We start from the raw sequence: 26,767 nt of genomic DNA, 5'->3' as shown, positions 1-26,767 counted from the left end.
TTTTTTCTGCCTAGTTTTCTGGCCAGTAACTTAATCAGTGGCCAAATTGGCTGGTGAGTGAAAAAGTTAATTTAAATTTAAATTATTGAGTCATAGTTATCATGGAAAATTATCAGAACGAAATACAAACATTTTAATATTTTCTTACAATCGACATATTTTGTTCATTTTCGCTACTTAAAACATTTTTATCCGATTGAGATGAATGGGACATGCTGACAGCTTTCTCCAGATAGATAGTTCACCCAAAAAAAAAAAAAGGTCATAATTTACTCACCATGATGTTGTTTTAAACCTGTATGAGTTTCTTTGTTGTGCTGAACACAAAAGAAGGTATTTTGAAGAATGTCGGTAACAGAATGGATTCTTGGCCCCATTGACTTCCGTAGTATTTTTTTCCATACTATGAAATCAATGGGGTCCAGCAGCTGTTTGGTTACCAACATTACTCAAAATATCTTCTATTGCGTTCAACAGAACAAAGAAACTCATACAGGTTTAAAACACCATCATGGTGTGTAAATGATGACAATTCTCATTTAGTAATTTATGCCTTGAGTGAATGTAAATGGGTGGGAAAAGACATGAAATGTATTGCATCTAGGCTTTAGGCTTGCAGTGTAAATGCATCCTAATAGACCAGCACTTTACACAACAAAAGGAGTCGATAGTGCAAACTGTGGACAGTGCATGAATAATGCAAAGGCAATTACTTTCAAACAGAGATGGACACCATTAGTCCTTCCATTAATTAAAGAGGTGAACATCAGGATTTCAGCATATTCAGGCTAATGAGCGCAAAATGTTTCACATCTGCAGACTTACGATTCAAAAATATTAAAGTATTCCCATTTCATTGTGTAAATAAGTCTAAGTAAAGGAGCAGATGTCATGATGGCTCAAGGCGCTTTTAAATGTAAACTCTAAATCGCTTCAGGAGGAGGATGGGGCTGGGTGTTACCCACCAGCCCAGTGCGCTTACACACACACTACTGTTTGACCTTTGACCAGGAGGATTTCTTCACCGTAAAACACACACACACACTGAAACAGGAATGTAAAAAGCATCTAATGGCCAGGTCGGTTCACTCTAACCAAACCAACCAGACAGAGATGTAGACAATGATTAGGATTTCCAATGGTCTCCCAGGTGGCTTCTGGGAACTGATGTCATAGCATTCCATAGAGAGCCTCAGAACAAGAGCTTCCGGTTTCCCCCCTACTGAGGTTTAACTCCACTCTCTCCAGAAATCATTACTATATATACACACACTGTTCTATATTCCTCTTCCATAAACACAGTACATATGCATCCATGAAGCCAACAACATGCCACATAAATTTATAGCTTCTATCTCAATTTTGCAATTAAATTTATCCTAAGAGAAATTATTGCTGGAAAATATGGCCTTGGCTACCGAGCTACGGATACAACACTGAATTATGTTATGTTATTAGTCATGATCTTGGCACTAAATCACAGTTAATTTGATCATAATGTCAGAAGAACATGAATAAGCTATGCTGTTTACGGCTCAGTGAAACCAGAGTCCTGCTGTGTGGACGCGGATAGGGAGGCTGGTGGACGGTGGGTGTTTTTCTGGCTGGTCCAGTGCAGTGCATTGTGGACTATATGTGATGAAAGCAGGAGGAGTGCTCAACACACAGCTGATGCCACCGGCATACAGACATTAACATACTATAAAAACTCCCAGCACATGGAGAAAATACACATATGGTGATGAATTTATGTAGGCTTATTTTGCAAACAAACAAACAAAAGAAAGCTGAAAAATGATTTATGACGTACGAAATATATTTAATGATAACCATGGCATATTGAATATTAATAATGCTTATTTTTTAAATGTTGAAAGAAAATATGGATTGTAGAATTAAACTACGCTGTAAAAAATTACTGTTTAGTAGAAGTATAACATGAGTTATAACATGAGTATAACATGAGTTTTCAGTCAGTGAGCTTGTGCTGCGGATGAACTGAAGTGATATCAGCCTTAATGATTATAAAGGGAGTGCTCTTTGACAGCTTTCTGTATAATCCATTGATATTTTGAATACAATTTTATTTTTCATACTGCTAAGTATACATTGCAAATTTTCAGAAGGGACAACAGTATTCAAATTTGCAGTGTAAGTGCAACAGACCCGTCACCTGTTCTGTTACCCGTAATGTCCAGTAATGTATTTTGTTTTTCATATTATTATTTTACTAACTTTTCATTAGATATTTTTAATGCAACGTTTATTTAACTGAACAATATTTGAAAGCTACAATCTAATGTGTTAATGGGTTATTTACTTATGATCATTAACAGCATTAAAAATTAACTCATTTCATTTACTTATTCTACATTTTCAAGTAGAATACATTTAAAATAATAAAAAAAAAGTTTAAAAAATTGCTACAATTTGGTAAAGAAAATTGTGAAATGTGACTAGTGTTGGTGGTACCGACAAATACAATTTTTACCATGTCAACTTTACAACGATTATTAGAGTTTCACAAGAAAATTTCACGTTTAATTAATGTCATTTCTTTGTAATTAACTGAGAAATTTAAACTTTTTTCAGTTGTTTAAAAGCAGAGGCTCTGTTCATTCTTTTGATATGTTCCGATATCAAATTTTGTGAAATTTATCAAAAATGCTGGCAGTGGCAAGTAACTTTTTTTAAAAAAAATTAAAAAACGCTGAGAGGGACAGAGTTAATTAGATAAAAATAAAAAAACATTCATATGAGTACACATTAATTTGAGACCATGTAGATCAGAAATGAACGGTGCATTAATAAATATAATAGCATGTATTAATCATAAATTAACAATTTAAATTTATAACGACTGTTTTTATTATTGTAATTTATGATAATGTTTTTTTCATAAAAAAGCTGCATTAATATAACGTTAATCATTTAAATTCATCATGATTATGTTTTTATTATTGAAATCTAATGATGATTAGTTGTTTTAAAGGCTGAAATTATATTATCTAAAAAAATCTAAACTTAAATTTACATTTTACATTTCTGTATACTGGAAACATCTTTCAGTGGTAAAAAAAAACAACAGAATTCAGCATGAAACTTTAGCAAAAAGCACCACAAAACATTTAGCCTACATACATACGTTTGTGTATTGTATATATATATATATATATAATTTGATTGTATAAAAAGTTTAATTACACATGTATGCTAAATCAATACTACATGATACATGACATTGAAAACGCCTGTATTAACTAACGAAACACCTGTGAAAATGTAATTCTAAATTTAAATAAGTTTGTTTCTCATTGAATTATTGTTGACAACACTAGGACTCTACTAGCTAAACAATCTGGGTTCTCTAGGCCAATGTGAAGTCCAGTGCAAACTAGCCACAGGTAAAAACAGTGAGAATGAAATGCCTGTGTCCTGTGACATTCGTGCAGCGCTGGGCAACTGCACTGCTCAAACAGAGACCAGCATGTCCCATATAAAAAAAATCTGGAGGAAAAAAAAATAGCAGTGAGAGCTCTGCATCAATCTAGAAAACATATGGACGCCTGAAGCTATAATATAAGCAGCTGCTCAGCATATTGCTTTGGAATCTATAACACTGGTAAGAAATATAAAGTGCTGTGATTTCTAGAAAGCATTATGACAGGGTGATCAAAGTCTGAAAGAATAACTTCCAACATGAAAAGGGCCTGTTCTTTAAACCCTTCAAACAGATTCATGGTCAGGAATTCTTGAAATGACAATGACCTTTTAAAAACAGATTTGAACCCTTTGAACTGATTACATAAATGGAGACGATCAGTGTTTGAAGTGCATCAATTAATCAGTAGCACTTTTAAAATAAGGTCTCATTTATAACATTAATGTATTAACATGAACTGAACAATGCATTTGTTACAGCATTTATTAATCCCAGTTAACATTAATAAAAATACAGCTGATCATTGTTTGTTCATATCAGTTCACAGTGCATTAATGTTAACTTTTTTTTGTTTTTAAATATGTACTAATGAAACCTTATTGTAAAGTGTTACCAATTAATCATTGACATAAATAATTTTAAATAATTAAAATTCATAATAATTTTGTTTTTATTATTAATTATATAATTGCATATTTAAAAAAGCTGAAATTATACTAAAATAAATATATCTTTTTTTTATTCTAAATTTAAGTGTTTCTAGTATGAAGAAATTAATTGAATTTAAATCAGCTTTAAGATATATATATAATTTAATTTCAATTAATTTCTTCATACTAGAAACACTTACATTTTTAGTGGTAAAAAAGTATTGGCTGACCTAATCTCTATTTTCTGTCTTCAGAATTCTATCAATAACAATTTTAGCAATAAGCTCCAGAAACCAAGCTTATAACCTCCAAAGAAATTTTAGATGACATAACCCCCAGATTACTGGTCAACCAATACGAGGTTTTTTTTTAACGGTTCACTTTAAATTATTCCATATGATCCCCTTAATATTGAATAAATCATTGACCGCAAAGTTGTGCATCTATAGCAACATTTTAGTAGATCTGACTGTTAATATTAAAAGAACCAATATAGCAGATGATTTTATCCAAATCACTTATACAGTGAATGTGTGGAAACATCAGTGATGGTTCTTGGTCCAACCCTTGTGAAGTTCGAACCTACAACCTTCCAGTGAGCAGCCGAGATATTTAACCACTAGACAAAATAATCGGAACATGCAGTGAATTGTAGACCGAACTCACCGCGTTATCATGTTGCTGGCAGAACTCCACCCTCTCCTGGAACACATTCAGCATGGAGAAGCTGTTATGGAAGGACTGGGAGATGTTGACGGGGGTGTTGGAGTTGCTGGAGCGGTTGGCCAGGTGCAAGCTCTCCATCAGCCCCTCGATGAAGTGGTCTTTTGTGAGTCGGACCCTCTGGTGGGCCCGCACGCAGTTATCGCACAGGTACTCCTGGCAGTCCAGGCAGTGAGAGGTAGCGGGGTTCCCCTCATCACAAGAGCTGCACTGAGGGTCCGAGAGGTGCTGGGGTCTCAGAAGACCACCATGATGGACCGCCGATAAAGATCGCCCGTTCTTGCCCTGTTCCTCAGCAGAGACCACCACATCCAGAAGGTTGCTGAACAGAAAATTGGAGGAGGGCAGCGCGTCCACGCCTGATTCCGACAAAGACACTTTTTGGTCGCATGTGGGGCATCTGAGCTTCAGAGGGTCACCGGGGCTCCGGTGGCCCTCCAGGCATTGCCTGCAGAAGGCGTGCAGACATGGCAGGACGTGCAGTCTCCTGGTGGATGAGGTAGATGAGGAGTTGGAGGTATGTGAGGAAGAGGAGGAGGTAGATGAATTGGAGGAGATCGGAGCAGAGCAGCCGCACAGCTCCTTGCACAACGGACATGTTTGCAGGTCGGAGTCTGGGAAAGACGCCATTTGTGCAGAGGACCACAGAATAACTTCACACATAAAGACGCGTTAAGACACACGGAGGCTGTCGAAATAGTTCCCTGATCAATTCAAAGCAAGCAATGTAGTCATAGAGTGTACATGCTGCACTGAGAGCTACATTCAACGACACTTGATATATGCATTCCCGTTTGATACATTTAGATTGAATTGGGAGCTCTGGTTTCGTTGCCGCTCGCAGAACAAACTCTATACACAACTTCTCGAGTGCACTTTAACCATTTGGAAAGCAAGTGTCATTCTGAGGCCTTATAATCCCTCGTTGTGGGGCATTAACATTGTTGCGAAACATGAAATCCGCTGAGAGGTCCCTGCTCCGATCCTCCCCCACCGCCGCATGACGAGGGACCAAACGCGCTCGATACACTGTCAGTTTTTCTCTTTCCAAACGCAAATGTGTCCGTTTTCCATGAACGCGCTTTAGTCTACCATCTGCGCGTCATTATTCTCGATTCGCGCTTGCGCGAGCCCCAATTAAATAATTCAAAGTATGTCCCATGTAGCTCGTTAGCACGGAGCGCCCCTCAAAATCCTGTTACTGTGATGAGGCTAAAGGTGAAAAAGCCCCTTTAACTTCTCCGAGTCCGCTACCAGTAACAGTTTGGCGAGGGGAATAAAGTAACCATTCAACCTTTGGTTTCCACTCGTTCCCGAGGTTTCAAATGCAAGTGCCCATATTCGTCTCGCGTTTGCAGCGCAAAACAAACGCTCTCTCCCCGCGTGCCGCTTCAATCCGCATTCATTTTCTTTGAGAATGACGCTCGCGCGTACGAATATTCTACAGCTCGTGACCATCAAGAGAACGCGTCCATACTAAAAAAGCCCAGCGCGCACTTCCGCCTGAGAACACTTTAGAGGGGCGGGGTTTGTGTTGCGAGGGGGCGGGGTTAGGCATGGCATTGACTAATAAAATACTAGTCTACATATTCAGTGACCAAAAAAAATGCTTTTTTTAATGGGCAGCAGAATACATGGTGCTCAAAGAGACTAATTATAAGATATTATTTAGGATTTGTCCTGTAGTGTATCGTTTTGTTTGTTGTTCTCATAGATGAGATTTCGTTTTTTTTGGATCCTTTCTGTCTTTTGCTCTAGTATTATGTATCTGCGCATGCCGAAAAATTTATAATTTATTTGTATTACGTATTTTAGGAAACAACATAAAGACCAAAGCTTATGTTTCTCTGTGTCAAAATATCTATTGTATTCGATTGCAGCCATGTTTGTCATCCCATATTATGTTCCTGCATGTGTCTTGCTCCTTTACAAATGTGAATAGGTTCCTTTGCTAAATGTAACTGTATGACTGATGATAATTTCAGCTAGTTGTCAATACAACATTTTCATTTTAATTTAGGTAAATTTGATATAGGCTTCTAAAATAACTAAAACTGATATAAAAATCAATACAATCTTTACATACATATTATTAAAAAGGCAACTACTAAAATGACAATAAAGTAAACACAACAAATTTAGTAAAAATAGTAATTAAAGGCCATGTGAATGCTCCATTTTGAAGGGAAAATCAATGCTACATGATATCGAGCATGATATTTAAAGTTTTATTTTATTTTCCATATTCCAATTGTTTTTTTAGCAATATCACTGGCATATATGTTTTTTTATTATTATTATTATTATTATTATTATTATTATTATTATTATATTGTCTTCTCTTTTTGTTTAAATAAAACAATGATTCATGATTTTTCAGCTAATTGTGACAATGAGATGGAGCGGAATGTTATTTAAAAGGAACACAGTTCTGTTTCGGTGTCGGTGAAGGGCTGATTGAGCATTATTGATGGGACCGTAGGGTTACATAGGACAAAAAGGTTGGTAAACATGTTCTAGGACATGAAGATCCCTTTGTCCTCTCATTATTTCTCATTAAATCTCCCAGCCGCCATCTCTCAACAGTACATGCTAATTTCCCACCCACACCTGAACCTATGAAATCAATCTCAACCTTTTTGTAATCGATGCTATACGCCTCCTGAGGGCCCCTCCTGTAATAGATAGCTACCACATGTAGGACTGGCTTTTGTGTGCATTTATGGGCACTTAGAACGGGGTGCTGGGGTGGCTCTTGTGACAAGGGAGGAAGCTTCTCGCTGGGGCTCAGGCTCCAGATGCAGGCTGCCCAATAAAGCAGTGGGATGCCAGGCTGAATGACAGGGCTTTGGGAGGGACCTTATGACCCCATTATTATGGCTGGGATTAGGGGTAGTGGAGGCTGCCCACACTCAGCTGCAGCGCTCTGGCCATCCCAAGGACATTCCATTGATCTAGATGAGGAAAACGGGGGGTTGGGTGAGGGCAGAGGCTCAGCAAAACCAAGCAAAGCAAGGAAAGGGTCATGTCACATGGTGGAAATGACCACAGGCGATGTGGCCCGGGGTTATGTGTACGTGCGAGGGTGGATCTATGTAATGAAGCGCTGGTTCTTTCTCAGGCCCAGGAAAGAGCTAGTCCTATACGCTAATTTCTTAATTATCAACATGATCAAAACTTTGCTGTTGTACACAATCTACTACATGCCTTCTTTTTTCTGAATTATAGTTACTGTTAAAAAAATTATACGATAAATAAGTCATAGCAACTTGGTGTTTTTACATTACTTTAAATTAATCAAAATAATTAAAGCAATTGACTTAAAGCAATGACTTGTTCAACCAAGTTGATTATACACAATTTAAGGCAAGATCTAAACTTCAGGTTTAAGAAGGAATTTTTTTATAGTGTACTTTTTAGCAAGTAAAATGCCTTTTAGTATAAGTCTAAAGACCTACAGAGCTTTGATCATTAAAGCATTTAAATGTAATCTTGCTAAGACATATAATTGGGAGATAAAGAGTGACAAATTATATTTATATGCATTTTGTGTAAGTAGTCTGCTATACTGTTATAAAGAGCCCACTGATTTACATTACAAGCTATCAGAATTTCTAACTTCATACCTTTTTGCTCATATGAGTATCAGAAACTGCATCAAATTGCATATTTTTACTCCTTTGGCAGGGTTTTTTTTTTGTTCCATATTCTCCTATGGCCATTAAAGCCTGATGTATCAAATATGTTATGAATGTTGAATGTAGCTCATGATATATGTACAGTATATATGATCATAGATCTTGGATCAAGGATCATAAACTTGTTTCATAATGAACTTTAAACAGTTATTGAACCGAATTTAATCAACACTCTTAACTTGCTACAGAATTTGAATTTGAATTGCTTTGAAACATAATAAAGTGCTATAAAATATACATGTGAATTAACTTGTCTTAAAGGTTCAAACAGTTTCATTTGAAAGAAATATAGCTGCAAGCAGCCATTACCGGGGCCAAGCGCAAGAAGCGGCAACAGATGCCATCATGAGTGGGAGTGGCAGAACAACTGCAGCAAGGAGCAATTAAAGACATTTTAAGAGAATTTTGGCACAATGGCTGAAAAATCATATACATTAACTAAAAATATGATTTAATGGTTTATCACTTTCGACAAATAGGGCTGCACAGTTACGAAATAGATGTGATGAGGTCAGAGTGAGGTGACAATGACACATACAAAGTTTAGTGTCAAAATGTGAAGGCATTGCAGAGATAAAGTCTGAATAGTCATTTTGGCAGCATGCCTCAAATTTGATGCTGTGGTATACGAAAACGGTTTCATCTATCAACACGAAATCCATAACTTTTATTCAGCACGGTCTGGAGATGATACGATTCGAATTTGGTGAAAATCGGACAAACGGCCTTGGAGGAGTTTGAAAAAGTAGGTATTTAATAAAAATCAAGATGGTGGACAGGAAGTTCGTCCAAATACGTCAAAATTGGCATCTATGTTCTCGGCATGACCCAAGGAATCTATTAAGACCAGTGTCATTACAATAGGCATATCTATTCAAAAGTAATTAGCATTTTTGGAAATTTAATTATAACTTTTGACCAACAGGTGGCGCTGTCTCGAAATCTTTTGAGTACCTTCAGGGGATGGTGCTGGAGGGAAATTCTGAGTTTCATAATGTAACGGCAATGCATTTGTTAAGTATAGCATTTTACATCACAAAACTGTATCGAAGTCAATGGGAATTTCATGTTTTGTTCTATTATAGCGCCACCAAGAGGCAAAATCCCACAATTCTTTTCATGTGTCCTGAGAATGAGCCCATACATGTGTGTGCCAAATTTGGTGAAAATATCTCAATTCACTTCGGAGTTATAGACATTTATATGAAAAAAAAATATATAAAAAATGACTGACACATGACTTTGATTGGATTTTACTACCACTTACTATCAATATTCTGGCATTTGGGCATTAGCGTATAGCCAGCGACCTATGTTTCCAAACTTCTGATCGTGGTTTCGTCTCGATCGGACTAACAATTTCGAAGATATCGGCAAATGTTTTTTAAGCGCTAAATCACAACGCTATACAAACCGTAAGGCTATACAAACCGTAACCACAAGGCTACGTAAAATTTGTTCGTGTGTTTATCGAAAACGGTTTGACGAATCAACTTAAATTCCATAACTTTTGGTCCCCACTGCCAGAAGATGATCTGGTGCAATTTTGGTGAAAATCAGACAAACCGTCTAGGACGAGTTCGAAAAAGTAGGTTTTTTGAACAATTCAAAATGGTGTCATAGGGTGCAACCGAATCGGCATGAGTTCTGAAATCCGAGGAAAAAATAATTTTGTTGATTGGCCTAACGGTTCAAAAGTTATTAGCATAATAAAAGTGAAATTTTGGACAGGTGGTGGCGTTAGAGGGAATGAGTTAGAAACACAAAAATTGGTGTATTTAATGTTGGGACTGTCCTCTATCAGAATGTCAAACCAAAACAACTTTCCCACAAACGGTTCTATGGGCTGCCATAGACGCCCAGTCGGAAGAATAAGAAGAATAAGAACCGGAACAGTTACAATAGGTGCCTCCGCACCTCTGGTGCTGGGCCCCTAATTAGATTTTTCTGACAATTAATTCATGTATCAACATGTTATGGGTTGTTTTATTAAAGTCCAAATCATCTTTGGGGTCAGAAGTGAATGTTCCTTTGTGACTGTATTGTGACGTAGCCCAATGTAACTGTCTGTACGTGGTTGTCCATTTTTGATTGGTTTAATGTGCTTACACCTCTACAATGCAATTGATAGATTCGTTATCAGCAGGGGTTTCCTCAGGCCCGTCTTAATCACGGGATTACATTTATATCCACTTAACTAACAAAGAGTCCTGTCCAGTCGTACCCTGTCGGATCACTGTTGTCCTGACTAATTGATAATTAGTCTCCTGTTTAGCGTGTGAAAGTCTCTAAGATAGCTTTCACTATTGCTTTGAAAAATACACAGCTGAAAATACATGGAATGTTGGCAGAAAGATATATTATTGCGTATATTTCATTCACACGACTCATCCGCCATATTTGTGACCTTTGGGGCAAAGTATTGGTACTGAATACAAGAACACATGAAGCCTTCAATAAAGACGCTACTAAATTGGTTAAACGTTTTTGAAATACATATCACCAAGGCTGCATTTATTTGATCTAGATTAATATTGAGAAATATTACTACAATTTAAAAGAGCTTTTATTTAAAAAAAATATAATTTACTCCTGTGATGATAAACCTACATTTTCTGCATCTTTCAGAAATCATTCTAATATGCTGATTTGTTATTAATTATTATTGATGATCAGGTATTTATAATGTTTTTATTGAAGACAGTTTTGCTGCATAATATCAATCTGGAAACCATGAAACATCTTTTTTTCTGGATTATTTGATGAATAGAAAGTTCAAGCCAACAGCCTTTATTTGAATTTAAAACTATAAATGTCTTTACTGTTTCTTTTGAAATGCATCCTTGCTGAATAAAAGTATGAATTATAAAAAATAATAAATAAACATATGACCCCAAACTTTTGAATGGTAGTGTTTTAGATCTATCCATCTCTGCAATATGTAATTGGTTGTTTGTTTGCAGCTCCAACAACAACGGTTGATTAGTAGATATTCAAGTATTTTCAAATAGTTTCACTCTTAATGATAATTACAGACTTCAGGCAGTTTTTGATGCATAATGACTAAAATGAAAAGAAACCAGAAAATCCTCCCTGCCCACAGGGAAGCGAATACTTCTGTCTGGACTGTGATCTGCTTGCTGATAACCTCTGTCTCAATCCTCCATGTGTAAATCTGTCTGAAAGCAGACAGTACAGCGACACAGACCATGAACACACTCACAGGTGACAGTTGAAAGTGATGGTTCACATTCAGTCATGCAGGGATGAGATCATTCTCTAAAATGTGTGGGTGCCTGCAAGTTCAGCTTTGAGACGTTTTAAATAACATCTACACTAACAGTTAAAGGTTTGGAATAATTGACACTTATTAATCTTTTGAAAGAAATATCGTATGCTTACCAAGGCTGTATTTATTTGATGAAAAATAGTAAAAGAAACAATAAAAAAAGCAATTATGTGAAACATTATTACACTTTAAAATAACTTTTTTTTTTTTTAATGTATAATTTATTTCTCTGATGGCAAAGCTGAACAGTCTTCAGTGTCACATGATCCTTCAGAAATCCTTCTAATATGCTGATTGGGTGCTCAAGAAATATTTGTTATTATCAAGGTTGACAACCATTTTTGTTGCTTAACATTTGTGTGGAAACTCTCATGCACCAATCGTTTGGGGTCAGTACGAAAAAAGAAAGAAATTGATACTGAAAAATCCTAAAAAAAGTTTTATTGTGGCAATCATGAAACATTAAGCAGAGAGGTTGTTTTCAACATTAATACAAATAAAAAATGTGATAGAATAATATTAGTATTATACACATTCATATTGACACAACTGAATTATTACATTTCATATCTGTTAGAGTGGGAAATTCATGGACCGTCACAATGAACAAAATCTTCAAAAACATAATAACCATGAACACTTGAACCATTGTTTGAACTTTGTGGTTACACAGTTGGATATTTATACATACAGATGTCACATTATAAAGCTTTAAAATGCAATAGCAGCAAACAATATAGATACACTGTACACTACATCTCAAAACAGACAGTATTACAGCATTTAGGATTGATAATGTACAGACTCTACATCTGCAGAGAACACGTTTCCATTTCTGAATACTGTGAATATAGACACTCGCATTTAGCATTTAGAAAAACAAATAATTTCCCCAAACACTTCATTTTAATTTTGACTGTGATTTTTAGATTGTGGCACCGTTAGATACAAGTAAATGAGTCTATCTCCTGTGAATCAGGAACATTCAGGTGTTGAAATAAAGACTCAAGCAGTCACTCATATGGAGCATCAATCCAGCAGAACAGTGAAAACCAGAATCAACCAAAATGTGTGTGTATATATATATATATATATATATATATAAGTCAAAGTTGTATGTTAAAATACAGCAACTGATTGTTTCAAGGCAAAAAAAGAGCCTTATCAGTACTTTCAAAAGCTATTTTTATAACATATTGAGACATGATGAGTAATGTATTTGGTTGGCAGTTAAAACCATCAATAATCAACTTTCTGTGTTAAGGTATAACATCACATTACTGGGGCCCACTGGCTGAAAAGCACAACACCATGTGCAGGTATTTTAGAACCAAAGTGCATATATAATTATGCCTACACAACAGGCCGTTTCCAAAATCTCAAAATCTTATAGTGACTACATGACTAATAAAGTTCAGCGTTCTTCAGCCTTTCCAGTCCCAGGGAATACACAGATCCCCATCCTGCATGACTGAATAGAAGTGAGAGACGCAGAGACGAAGGCCCTGCATCTGAGGGGATCTCTCCTCCATCAGACGCCTGCAGCAGGGGATCATCTGACTGCTCGACACGCTGGGCTCTTTAGACAGACTGCGCAGAGACAGGTCCTGCAGACAACTCCAAATCAGGTCTTCTTCCTCTGCCTCCAACCTGCATACATGGAATATTTTCCATTTTAATGAAAGACGGTTTTAAACCGTGGCTACATTACAAAAATAGGTAACGCTTTATTTTACACTGTCCCCATTACATTTTTAACATATCTTTACCATTACGCATTACTACAAGTAACTTAACATTAAAAAAACACTAATCCTAAACCTATAGTAAGTACAAGTTATTACTCAGTACATAACTGTATAATTACACTGTAACAGGGACCCTTTAAAATAAACGGTTACATTTTAAGGTAACAATTTATTAGTGTCGTTGTTATTTTGTAAATTATGCATAATTACATGCAACTAACCCTAAACCAAATCCTAATCTAACCCTATAGTAAGTACTGTTAATTACTATTACTCAGTACTGAAATATATAATTACACTGTAACAATGACACTTTACACAATGTGTAACCAAATAAAGTGTAACCCACTTTATTTTAAGGTGTCATTATTACAGTGTAATTATATATTTAAGTACCGAGTTACAGTGTTGAGGGCAATGCATTACAAGTAACGTCAGTTACTTTAAATTTACAACAAAGTTTTTCCAACAAGTAACACAAGATACTTTGTTTTCCCATTTATCGACTGACACCTCTAGTCCCAATGCTGAGACACTGGGAGTAAGTACAGTGCGCTATGTAAACATCATGGTTACTGTAGACTAAATGTAAGCATGCATTTACTCATCTCACTTGCAGACAAAAAATATTCAGTATCCCTCAAAATGAATAAAAACAGTGAAATGCAGACTCAGAATATTACCCTAACCTGCAATAGTTAAATGTTAAATTACAGAATACACTTTATGTATTTAATCTAATTTTATTAACCAATATCTTTGCTGCTGGCCATCCATTATCCAATTCAACCATACCAAATAAGCAAAAATTACTTTACATAACATTTGAGTTTAATTTGTTTTTCATTTACTTTATTCTCCTGCATTCTAAACTTCTGCGATCCAGAATGGCAGCAAAGCTGAAAGGTTTGTTTGAGCTGTGCCCTCTACTGTACATTTGCATTTCCTTCAGCCTGAGGCTTATTCATTTCATGTTTGGTCTATAGAATAATTTACTGATGATTCGTGCACATTAAAGGGATAGTTTACACAAAAAATGAAAATTCTGTCATCATTTACTCAGCCTCAAATTGTTCCAAACCTGTATGAATGTCTTTGTTCTGTTGAACACAAAAGATATTTTGAAGAATATGGGTAACCAAACAGTTGATGGACCCCATTGACTTCCAAAAAAAAAAAAAAAAATGCCATGGAAGTCAATGGGCACCATACAGGTTTGGAACAACTTGAGGGTGAGTAAATGATGACAGAATTTTCATTTTGGGGTGAACTATCCCTTTAATACCATCAACACAGATTATGGTCAATTTTGATGTCATGTTAATGAGCACCGATAGGTCAAGCACTCACTTGTCTTTGCGTTGCATGCGTCTCCGGGCCTCCTGGGCCTGGCTCTGGAGGAAGTTCTGCAGCTGGAGGGTGTCACACATAGTGGGGATGATGAAGTGGCCCATCTCATGCAGGCAGGGGGTGGAGCGGTCACTATGGCAACAGAACAGAATAGTAAAAACAATGATTGACGGGACATTAAGCAGCACAAAGCCTTCTCAGTGAACAGGGAGGATGTATCAGTCAGAAATACGACAGAAATGAATAGAACAGAGGGAACCGCAGGAACTAAGATGATGCCATTCATCTACAATCTGTTGTTAACAGTCCAGTATGGTCTCTCTTCTGTTTCATTTTTATGTTTATCTTGTCCTTTCAGTGGAATACTATTCTGTACAATATATTTCCCATAGCAATCCATTTAAAGCTACTATAATTAAATATTTTCTTGTAATGTTACTTGCTGCACCAAATGCAATTGAGACAATTGCACTCATGAATCTAAAGGCCTTTTCACATAATTAATAATTATTGCTAGAATGATAACCATGTAAGCGGCCACACAAACAGACAATACGTTCTTTTAACTCTAAGCACATACTGTAATTATTTTTGCAGTTATTATAAGTTGGGTGGTTTCTGATTGGCTGATGGCACTAGAAGAAAATAGCTAATTAAATAAATAACCGGGAGGACACAAATAAAACATCTACTATAATATCATATCTGCAATTTATGTCAGATCACACAGCTACTTTACAGCCTGTCAATCGTGAATTTTGGCCACATAATGTTAGGGTAGTTAGATTTTACCCATACAGATTTCATTGGGCTGTCGTAGGCTATGAAATTATTGCCTTTCTTTTTTAATATATATCTTATATTTAAATATTTTTTTATTATAATATACCACCGTTCAAATGTTGTTTTTGCTTGCTTGTTTAAAAAAAAAAAAAAATTAATACTTTTATTCAGCAAGGACGAATTAAATTGAGGTGACAGTAAAAGACAATGTTACAACAGATTCCCATTTGAACACCGTTACTAAACAAACCTGTTTTAAATAACTGGTGTTCTCTTGAGCATGAAAAAATGTATCAGTTTCTACAAAGATATTAAGCAGTACAACTGTTTTCAACATAAAAATAATAAGAAACGTTTTTTGAGCAACTATCACAGGAATAAATTAGTTTTAAATAGTTTTAAAATGTAATAATATTTTACAATATATATATATATATATATTTTTTTTTTTACTTTATTTGATCAAATAAATGCAGCCTTGCTGAGCATAAAGACTTTTTTCACACAAAAAAATATCTTACAAACCCCAAACCTGAGTAAATAAAAACAATTTCTGAAGAAAAAAAGTTGGTTCAGAGGTGGAGAAAAATATTTCCTGATCCAAGATTTTTTAGTAATTCATGTTGGTGCGGTTGCTGATACAACTCTTTATTTTGATGCTCCCCTTTAAATATTCTGTTGACTATAAGTAACATTGCACCTACACGTCTACTAACTGTAATCAGAGTACAAATAGAGTATTAGAGTATTGATAGACTGTTTGGGTCAGCAGAATAAGTTGACATGAAGTTGCAAAGTTACTCATAGTCAGTAGAATGTCTAAAGGGGACCATCGAAAAAAGTGTTGCTGAAATTTTTTCTTTTGAAAAACATGCCCTCATAAAACATGGACAAAATCAGGGACATTTATTAAAAAAGTAACTACTTTGATTTGATGTTAACTAAGACTTGTCTGCACTGCTCAAGTAAGCACTGCTCAAGCCTGCTATCACTGAGGCTCAATGATGAGATCTAGAGCATTTCTGAGCGCCCTACCCCTCATAGTTGAAGGTTGTAAACAAAAGAACTACACATGAGCAAATAGCTGGACTGAAAGTATACGAGCATTTACTTTTCCAAGGTCATCGTGAGGCCTTGCAGGCTGCGGGGGTGCAGGTAGAGGCGCTGAGGCAACAGTCTCTTGTGGAAGGTGTTGAGGGTACTGTAGTGTTCCTCCAGAGGCAGAGCTGGACCCAACCGCTTGATGTGGATCACCTGAATCCCTCCCAGAAGGTGACTGATGCGCTCCTTCAGCCAATCCGACTGCTGGAACAGGCTTCTGTAACTCTGTAATCTTTCAAAGAGCTGAACATACACATGGACAAGCCTCATAGTCAGCATAAATGTTTGCCATGATATTTTAAAGGGTTAGTTCACCCCATAATGACAATTCTGTAATTATTTACTCACCCTCATGTCGTTCCAAACCCGTAAGACTTTCGTTCATCTTCGGAACACAATTGAAGATCTTTTTGATGAAATCTGAGCATTGTGACGCTTTAAAAAGTTCATAAAGAGATCGTAAAACTAATCCATATGAATTGAGCGGTTTAGTCCATGAATCGTTTGGTCCAAATTTTCTGGGAGAGGCACGATCGCTTTATTATGATGAACAAATTGAATTTTGGCTTTTCACCCATCAGTTGTAGTAAACGGAAGCTCAAGCATGTTCGCTTGACGTGCAAGAACCAATGAGGTTCATTCTCGTGTTACGCAGCACGTTTGAGCTTCCTCATGAACCAATGAGGTTCATTCTTGCACGTCAAACAGGTTCGGTTGAGCTTCTGTTTATGTTCGCTGATCAATGTTTAAATTTGAATAAAAAGCTTAAATTCACTCTGTTCATCATAAAAAAGGGAGAGTCTCTTCAGAATATTTGGACTTAAGCGCTCAATTCATATAGCTTAGTTTTACGATCTCTTTATGAACTTTTTGAAGCGTCAAAGTGGTAGTGGCGTAGCAATGGAGGGACAGAAAGCTCTCAAATTTCATCAAAAAGATCTTCATTTGTGTTCTGAAGATGAACGAAAGTTTTACGGGTGAGTAATTAATGACAGAATTTTCATTATGGGGTGAACTATCCCTTTAAGCTTTTTTAAAAGTAAATATTAACCTTGACACTGGTTAATAAAAAAGCTGTACCTTTGACCATTGATGGTGGACATCCATTGTTCCTAACATTACATGCCCCGAGGCATTCATCCCTGATTGGTCAGTAAAAACTATTATGTGTCCTATGTTTTGAGAGAGAGAGGGGAAATTTAGTAAATACTTGTGCCACTGAACATTTAATCAGTCTAATCCCATCTCATGAATTGTATTTCCATGGTTACCTCTCAGGTGGTGCAGAGCCTCAGGGTTTTGTGTGGAGAGACGAATCAGACTCTGCAGCTGACAGCATTTGTGCGAAACTCCCCATTTGCGCTGCCACCTACAGGACAGAGAATCACATGATGATTAAACACTGTGAACATACTGACAGCAGGATGTAAGAACAACACAAGATACTGTGTCCAACAGGTCTGCGACTTCTAGTTTTACACATACCTGAATTAGCAGACATACACTACTGTTTAAAAATATAGGGTTGTTTTTAAGCTGCATTTAATTTTCAATTTGAAAATGATAGTGAAAATGTCTGTTTTAGTACATTTTAAAATGTCATTTCTTTCTGTGATGCAAAGCTGAATTTTTAGCAGCCATTTCTCCAGTGTCACAGGATCCTTCAAAAATCATTCTAATATGCTTATTTGGTGCTCAAGAAAGATTTTTTTATCATTATCATAAAAGTTAAAAACAGTTGCGCTGCTCAACATTTTTGTGAAAACCGTAATACGTTTTTTTCAGGATTCTTTGATGAATGGAAAGTTTTAAAGAACAGCATTAATTTGAAATAGAAATCGTGTATAGCATTTTAATTTACCATCACTTCTGATCAACTGAATGCATCCTTGCACAATAAAAGGATTAAAAAACACAAATGTCAACCAATATATGGTTTAAAAACGTCTGAGTGCTGCCCTCTTCAGGTTGAACGGTGGCTACTGTAGTTGAATTTTCCTATTGGATGCTTGCGGTGGTTCGTGACGCAGCGGTTGTTGCTGGTGACGTAGGCAGGTTCCATACAAAGAGATGCATCTCAGGTGCACGCCCCCCTCCGCTGGGCTCTGCCCACTTTTCCAGCATTTTTCAAATATTGCCAGTGGGTGGAGTCAGGCTCTGACCAGGGGTTTAGTTACCCTTTAATTACATGGGTGCAGTTGCTTGGATGATTTTAAAGAAAACAAAATCAAGATAGCTTTAAAATCAATTTCATACTTTTTTTCATTTCTTTTCAAAATGTATATCTTTGTCAAATCTTTTCTATAACAGATTTAAAGTAAAAAAAAAAAAAATTTAAGCTAAAGAACCTATCTCAACCTATTTAATACTTAATTTGTAAATGATGTAGTCACTTTTTTTTTAGATTTTACTTCATCATCTGAGAATAGTTTAAATCTTATAAATTCAAAGATAATTGACTACTGATTAATTGATCTGGAGTTCGCTAGCAAAGCTAACTCCCAAAAAAGAAAAACTTGATATAAAAGACATTATAACAAAAATGTCACTTAAAGGTTGACTAATGCTATGATTGAACTCTTTCCAGGACATGTGGTAAATGTTTTAACATTGATCAAACGGTTTTAAGGAGTTCAAGTTCACCATTAACTGAAGAATTACCGATTAGAGGGCTGCTAGTCTTGAGCATTAACATTACATTAAACTAAAATATACTTGGTGATTAAAAATTGCCAAGCACACTTTACAGGCACCTTAGTCTGAGTTAGAGCTGACCTGATATCCAACAAACCAAGTTTCTGAATCAGCACTCTTTTCAATCTTTTCAGCTCCTCACGGCGTGGAAGACTGGCATTCTGTTTCTTTGTGGCCTCCGGCTCATTGTTTCTCAGCCAGAAACTGAAGATAAACACAAAGAAGGAAAGTGAACAATGTTTCAGCATGAGTTCAATGAAACATTATATACAGTATCCCAGATTCATTAAACAATATTGAAAATGAACTTTGTCTGACATAATAGATCTTGAACGTTAGATAAAAACGTTGTGTTTATAATTTTCAATAACAGTGTTTAAAATAAATTTGAACCATATGTCAGCCTTAGTAAGGACAAACAAATGAGTTTTGGAAATGTTGAAAAAAAGTGTCTCTTTGACATAGCCTTCTCTAATGCAGCTCAGCCAGGCCTCGCACCTTTTTTGCTTATTCCATGGGTGCAGATTATTTAAATGAGGAACATTGTGACTTCATAAGATTTGGAAAAATTACATTGTTGTCCAAACATTCATTGTAGTTCTTTAAAAGGGGATTCTGTTCAATAAAATATCTCCCTTTGGAGTAGACTTTGAGCTTTGTAGCCTTTCAGATCTTTTTTAACGCTCAAACAGCAACATTACACACTAACTAAAGTTAAAAAAGTGGAAAGGCATAAAAGAACCCCTTTAACAGAAGCTGCAAGAGCACTCGTCTAGCAGTTAGGTGGTCTGACACATTAAAGGCACAGCTCATCCAAAAATGGCCATGTGGTAGTGCTAAGAGTGAATAAGCAACCTAAACTGACTTAAAAAAGAAAGATTAATGTGAATTGTCTCTCTCTCTCAATACCTCAGTGTGGGCTCCACTCTCTTGGCTTGCTCTAACTCCTGCTCTGGGTCCCTGAAGCCAGTGAAAGTGTAATAACTCTTGTCCCATTTGATGGGCCGATAGAAAGCTGTTTCAGGCTGTTGTGTTGAGCTCTTCCTGGTCTCAGCCTTGAGCACATCCTGCATGTGTTCAACCGAGAGGCTACAGGACCTCAGGACATCCAGCACTGTGCTCAGAACATCCTTAGACTGCAGGGTGAAACTCACCGACCGGAATCCTGGGAAGTTTAGGGTTCTCCAATTAAAATCATGCATTGGAAACAGAACATTACCATTCAAACATTTGAGGTCGGTACGATTTTTGTTTAATGTTTTTGAAAAAAAGTCTCTTATGCTTATTAAGGCAGCATATATTTGAATAAAAATACATTGAAAAGAGTAATGTTGTGAAATATTGCTACAATATATTTAAAATGTATTTTATTCATGTGATGGCAAAGCTGAATTGTCTGCAGCCATCAGGCTGAGTCTCCACCAAAAGGATTTTTTTTCCCAAGGCCACCGTATTTTTTCAATTGTTTTTTCAATTGTTTCATATTTAAAAACGCCATGTGACGAGGCGCTGAGCTACGGAAGCTTGTTTCTGCGACTTTTAGGGTGTGTTCAAACTAGTTTGGTTTGGTTGGTTTGTTTGGTCCGGACCAAAAGAAAATCAAAACATTTATTCCTGGTCCGCTAGGGGTTCACATTGACATTTTAACACCAAACCTAAATGCACAGGGATATGTTTACAACCTGATTGGTCTGCTTTTATTGCATATATTTCATGACCGAACTTACTGAACATCCAAAACAATGCTGTGTGCTGGGATAAATTCACTCGTTGTATGTGCGTAACCTATGTGGGATGGTATTTTGACCAGCTGAGAACTCGTGAAGAGCTCATAACATGTGTAAAGGAGTCAAAACAACGGCAGGAATCCCTCTTTCTCACACACAAGCGAAGATCTGCTGCGAGGAGACGTGGTTCTAATGCCTGTACCGAAATGTGATGTGTAACATCACGACTATGACGAGAAAAAAACAGGTATGCTTGAGCATTTCTTCCTTTTAAGGATTGTATCTTGTGACATCATGTCCGATTTTTGGTTCGTTTACAAGACTTCGATCCATGTTGCGTTCATATTTCACTCAAACCGCACAAGAGTTACATTTTGAATCTTTTGATGGGTCTTGGTCCGCTTGTTTGGTGTGCACCAGGACTCTTGTTCAAATGAACTGCACTAACAGAGCAATCACACCAGGGTTCGTTTTAATCAAACCAAACATGTCAAGTGTGAAAACACCCTTAATCTCACTATTCTGACTTTTTTTTATTGCAATTGCAAATTTACATATAGCAATACAGATTTTTTCCCTCAGAATTGTGAATTTATATCTCTTAATTCAGACTTTTTTTCTCAGAAGTGGATCTTGCAATTCTGAAAAAAAGTCAGAGTTGCGAGTTATAAACTCGTAATCCTGAATTTTTTCTTGCATTTTTAAGTTAATTTCTCACAATTGTGAGGAAAAAAGTCAGAATTGCAAGATGTTAACTCAAAACTGCGAGGAAAAATAGTCAGAATTGTACGATAAAAAGTTGTAAATACCTATATCTAAATATCTAAATAACTTTTGTATCTTTTTTATTCCGTGGCAGAAACAAGCTTCCATACTGAGCTTCTATTTTACGCTGAATGCTTGGCGTTTTTTTCTTGGCGCAGACAGTTCAAAAGCGTTTTACACAGACATCCAATCAGAGTGAAGGAGAGGCGGGACAAATACCACACCGACCAACCACCACATCCTGCTTGAACAATGGCAACAGACAACAACAACAAACACAACAACAGAACAAAATCATTTAAAACATGGGCCAGAACAAGTACTTTACATTGTGTCGATATTTTTATATTTAGAAAAAAAACTATCTGCGAATTCAGAAGCTAGTAACACTTTCACCGATCATAGCAACCAAACCACTGTGTCACCGAAGCACTGTCCCACTGTGCCCTCAGTTAGGCCTTTTCAGAAGACCGCCTGCCATTTTCAGTTGACTAAAAACACTTTGGTGGACACACTGCCTTACTCCAGTATTTAGTGGCATTCTAATATGCCAATTTGGTGTTTAAGAAACCCTTCTTATTATTATCAATGTTGAAAATGGTTCTGCTTTTTTTGAAAAAAATTTTTAGATCATTTTTTTTTAGATACGTTTGAATGATATCTTTGCTTAATACTGTCAAAACTGTTAAAATAGGAAATTAAAGACTTTAGTAAGGAAAACAAACAATTACAATCTGTTTCTATAACAATGTAATCCCATGGCTTCAGGAGACTTTTATTTATTTATTTATTGGAGTTTAGCTGTAAAAATGACTGATATTCAGAGGTGAACTGGTGTTACCTGAGGCTATCAGACTACTGCTGGAGTCTGCTGTTTCTTTTGTGTCCCTGACATAAAAAGTGAGGTTTGTGGGTGTGGGGGATCTCGCTCCAGGTTTTTGAAGATTTTCCAGATAACCATTCAGCCTTTGGAGGGAGTTTTCATTCACTCCCTATAACACAGAAAACAAAACAAACAAACAAAAAAACTCCTTACAACTGCTCTGCAGAGAAATGTGGAAAAGGAAAAAAATATATATTTACGGTAACACTTTACAATAAGGTTTCATTAGTTTACATGAACTAAGAATGAACAATACTTCTACAGCATTTATTAATCTTAGTTAATGCTCATTTAATTTACTAATAGTTTATTAAAATCAAAAGTTGTATTAGTTAACATTAGTTAATGCACTGTGAACTAACATGACCAAACAATGAACAGCTGTATTTTTATTAACTAACTTTAACAAAGATTAAAAAATACTGTAACAAATGTATTACTCATGGTTAGTTCATGTTAGTTAATACTTTAACTGACTAAAGTTAACAAATGAAAATGAAACCTATTGTAAAGTGTTACCATATTTACATATAACAAGCATTAATATCATGCTTTTTAAATTAAAATGTTTGTGTATATAATATATCATTATTTAAATAGTATTACTCTTTCTCTTGGATGCTGGCCAAAGAAATCAGGATGTACAGCGAAGTAAAAGGGCCGCAGGGCATTAATGGCATCCGCTCCTGAGAGACTCCTTCTCTGAATGACACGAGCAGAAATGCATCTACCACCAAGCCTGTAAGAATGAGAATGATATTGGTTGGATGCATGAGGACAGGAATAATAAAACATTGTACATTTTCTTTGCAGCTGTCTAAAAGGATTATAATATGATAGTGTATACGTTTTTTGTTTAATTTGGATACAACGTACCTAATATAACGCAGGAAGGTGGTCACATACATCACGTTACTTACTTCTGGCAAGAGAATTCAAGGCACATGAGAAAGGAAAAGCATGACAGACTTTAGCCTCTTCAACAGGTCAAAATCAGAGGATAAACATTATACAGTATACTGCATGTCTGCAGAATCAATTAATCATTTGAACAGGATGAAAATCTTTAAATATCTTCTTTTTTTAATTCAGTACTGCCCTTCGGAAGCAACAGAAGATACTTATGTTTCCCAGAAGACAAATGAAGTAAAATTTACCGTGATCTTCAAATTCAAAAAGTTTTCACCCCCTGTGCATCGTGTTTACTTCTGGAGCATTAGTGAATGTTTGAACCTTTTTTAATAGTTGTGTTTAAGTCCCTCAATTGTCCTCAGTTTGAAAATCTGGATCTCAAAATCAAACAGTCACTTTTGGAAAGGGTTTAAATTTGCAAAATACGCTGGAAAAAGGAGGATTTTGTTTAATTCATAAACATACCAAAAATCTAAACTCTATGAGTCCAATTAGACCTATTTGATTTATGCATGGATTCAACTTCTATTTATTTATATTTCTTGTTCTGAAAGACCAGGTACACACCACCATAATCACAATGACTGACAGTGCAACTAATTAGTTTCATGCATTAGATATTAGGATTTATGGATGAACAAAGGCTTGACTGAACATAGCAGAGACGGTTAACTCAGGTCAGGTGCAGACAAGTGTGTTCTTGACCTACATACTGTGGGTAGTGTAATCACAGTCCTCTTGTTTTGACACATAAACAAACAACACGACGAGAAATGGTTCCACCCTAAAACAGCATACTACTCATACTTTAGAGACAAAAGATTTAATCAGCATTCAATACACACAAGTCAACACATAAACACTGATAAACACTGTAAACAAGGACAAACACAAACTCTATGCGCTCTTAAAATACACACAACTGTCCAAGACTTAATCAGCCACACACACAATTCATGTCAGCATGAGATAAAAATGTCCAAAACACCATACAATTACCTGTGCTTATGCAATCTCATGTGTTCGCTGTGCTTAAAACCATGGTTAAAACTCAGCATGAACTCTTGTAACATTACCCCGTTCAGGCCAATCATCCCGACAGGAGTAATCAACTGCCTAGCGAGAGCTGCTCACATGAACCAGGCAGAACTAATCATCAGTCCATCTTTTCCTGTGCATTCTATGAGCAATCAGACAGTCCTAGTGCCATCTATAGGTTATTTTGCGATATTTCTTTCTTAGAAAATCAAAAACATTTAACATCAAGTCAATTGAACACATTACAAATGCATTAATGCTACTTTCCACTTTTTGTGATGTTGCACTGAGTGCAGGCTATTCAGGATTAATATTATTTGTTTTTTCTATTGTTCACAATGACATTTGATGTGTGGCCTGCACTCTAAAAAAAACAGGGTTGAAAACAACCCAAATTGTTTTTAGCCCAAGGGCTGGGTAAATATGGGACAGAACACATGTTGGGTTAATTTTACCCAGCAAATTGGGTTGTTTATTTAACCCAGCATAATCATATTGGGTGGATTTAATCAATCATATTGGGTTGACAAATTTTTACTAAAGTACCATCTATTTGTTTATCTTTTATCAACCTAGGATTTGGGTAGAAAAAAAGAACCCAATATACCAATATACCACCTTCTGAACATTTGTACATACTGTTCTATACTATCATGAATATGTTCCAAACATAGTGCAATATTGGCACAATCTTTAAATATATATATATATATATATATATATATATATATATATATATATATATATATATATATACATATATATATATATATATATATATATATACACACTAATAACCTATAGATGGTGCGGATACAAAGAGAGAAGTAGTCAGCAGTCACATTGGACTTGCCGGAACATGCTGGACTGTAAACCGGAAAGCCAGAGACCACCGTGTGATCCTCCCATTGGTATCTTTCATATTTTCCAACGACTGGAGAGCTTTATGGTCCGTTTCTAATTTGAACTCCCTTCCCAGTAGGTAATATCTCAGGTAGTCTAGGGCCCATTTAATTGCCAAACACTCTTTCTCTAGTGTAGAATGCCGAACTTCCCTTGGAAATAGTCTGCGGCTAATGAAAGTCACAGGCCGTCATACCTGATCTATAAGCCTCTGAAAGGTGGCCAGTGCCCCATGCAGGCCAAAGGGTAAAACTCGAAAATGGAATATTTCCCATGGAGTCCTGAATGCTCGTCAGAATCAATGGTCGTCAGGTATTTTGCTTTGCCCAGTCGATCAATTAAGGCATCTATACAGGAAGTAGGATATTAATCAAACTGTGATACAGAGTTCAAGTAATGGAAGTAAAAAAAAAAAATCAGATACTCCCATCCTTTTTCGGTACTAGGACCACCGGATGACACCACTCACTTTTAGAGGGTTCAATAATTCCTAATCTCAGCATAAAGTTCCCTTCCTCCTTCAAGGCCTCTTGGAGTCTCTCAGGTATTCTGTAACTCAAATGTCTAACAGCTGAATAAGGCTTTAATATCACATCATTAGGATATTCAGAGAAGATTTCAGGGGTATATAGAGATCTCACCTAGGATTGCTGATCTTCAGGCAGATGCTCCAGATTGATATCTCCAGCTACTGCCATTGGTCCCAGTCCCAGCCAGTCTCAACAATAATTTTACGAAGCATTTGTTTTAATGTCTAATCAAATCGTTCGGTGAGTCCATCAGTTTGAGGTTGGTAGGTTGTCGTACGCAAACTCTTGATACCCAGCAACTGGTAGACCTCCTTCAGGAGATTGGACATAAAATTGGTTCCTTAGTCAGTGAGAATTTTGGTAGGCAACCTGACTCTGGAAAAGAACTGTACCAAACAAGTTGCAACATATTTGGCTTTGATAGACTTTGAAGGAAATACCTCTGGGTAACCTGTAGCATTATCGGTGATCACCAGTTGAAACCGGTTACCTGCATGGCTCTTTTCCACCAGGCCAACGAAATCCATGCCC

The 26,767-nt window shown here is 36.3% G+C and overlaps 2 protein-coding genes across 5 annotated transcripts in view; both read right to left on the bottom strand.

The window, feature by feature from the left end:
* The window catches only part of trim71 (tripartite motif containing 71, E3 ubiquitin protein ligase), a 36,626-nt gene extending 30,306 nt beyond the window's left edge, over window positions 1–6,320 (bottom strand). The window contains exon 1 of the mRNA XM_077207515.1: window positions 4,759–6,320. Coding sequence (XP_077063630.1) covers window positions 4,759–5,478 — 720 coding nt within the window. The 5' untranslated portion in view covers window positions 5,479–6,320. The remainder of the gene's footprint in view (window positions 1–4,758) is intronic.
* Window positions 6,321–12,290: 5,970 nt separating this feature from the next.
* On the bottom strand, window positions 12,291–24,882 carry tcaim (T cell activation inhibitor, mitochondrial). Of its 4 annotated transcripts, XM_077208057.1 has the most exons (12): window positions 24,765–24,862; window positions 24,040–24,136; window positions 23,730–23,772; window positions 23,460–23,592; window positions 22,812–22,962; window positions 20,388–20,643; window positions 19,560–19,682; window positions 18,056–18,153; window positions 17,865–17,956; window positions 16,795–17,027; window positions 14,901–15,032; window positions 12,291–13,452 (listed from the first exon to the last, which is right to left on the bottom strand). In XM_077208057.1, exons 3-12 carry the CDS (start codon window positions 23,759–23,761, stop codon window positions 13,227–13,229), a joined length of 1,476 nt encoding a protein of 491 aa, XP_077064172.1. In that variant the 5' UTR covers window positions 23,762–23,772; window positions 24,040–24,136; window positions 24,765–24,862; the 3' UTR covers window positions 12,291–13,226. The 4 variants fall into 4 exon arrangements, with proteins under 4 accessions (XP_077064172.1, XP_077064151.1, XP_077064161.1 ...); XM_077208036.1 differs by having other exon boundaries at window positions 24,040–24,872; XM_077208046.1 differs by lacking the exon at window positions 24,040–24,136 and having other exon boundaries at window positions 24,765–24,864.
* Window positions 24,883–26,767: the final 1,885 nt, after the last annotated feature.

The sequence above is a fragment of the Siphateles boraxobius genome, unplaced genomic scaffold (genome assembly GCF_051911475.1).
Source record: "Siphateles boraxobius isolate OS27281-9 unplaced genomic scaffold, OSU_SipBor_1 12, whole genome shotgun sequence".
NCBI lineage: Eukaryota > Metazoa > Chordata > Actinopteri > Cypriniformes > Leuciscidae > Siphateles > Siphateles boraxobius.
Note: the sequence above shows the minus strand (reverse complement) of the source record. Positions and strands in the feature narration are given on the sequence as shown.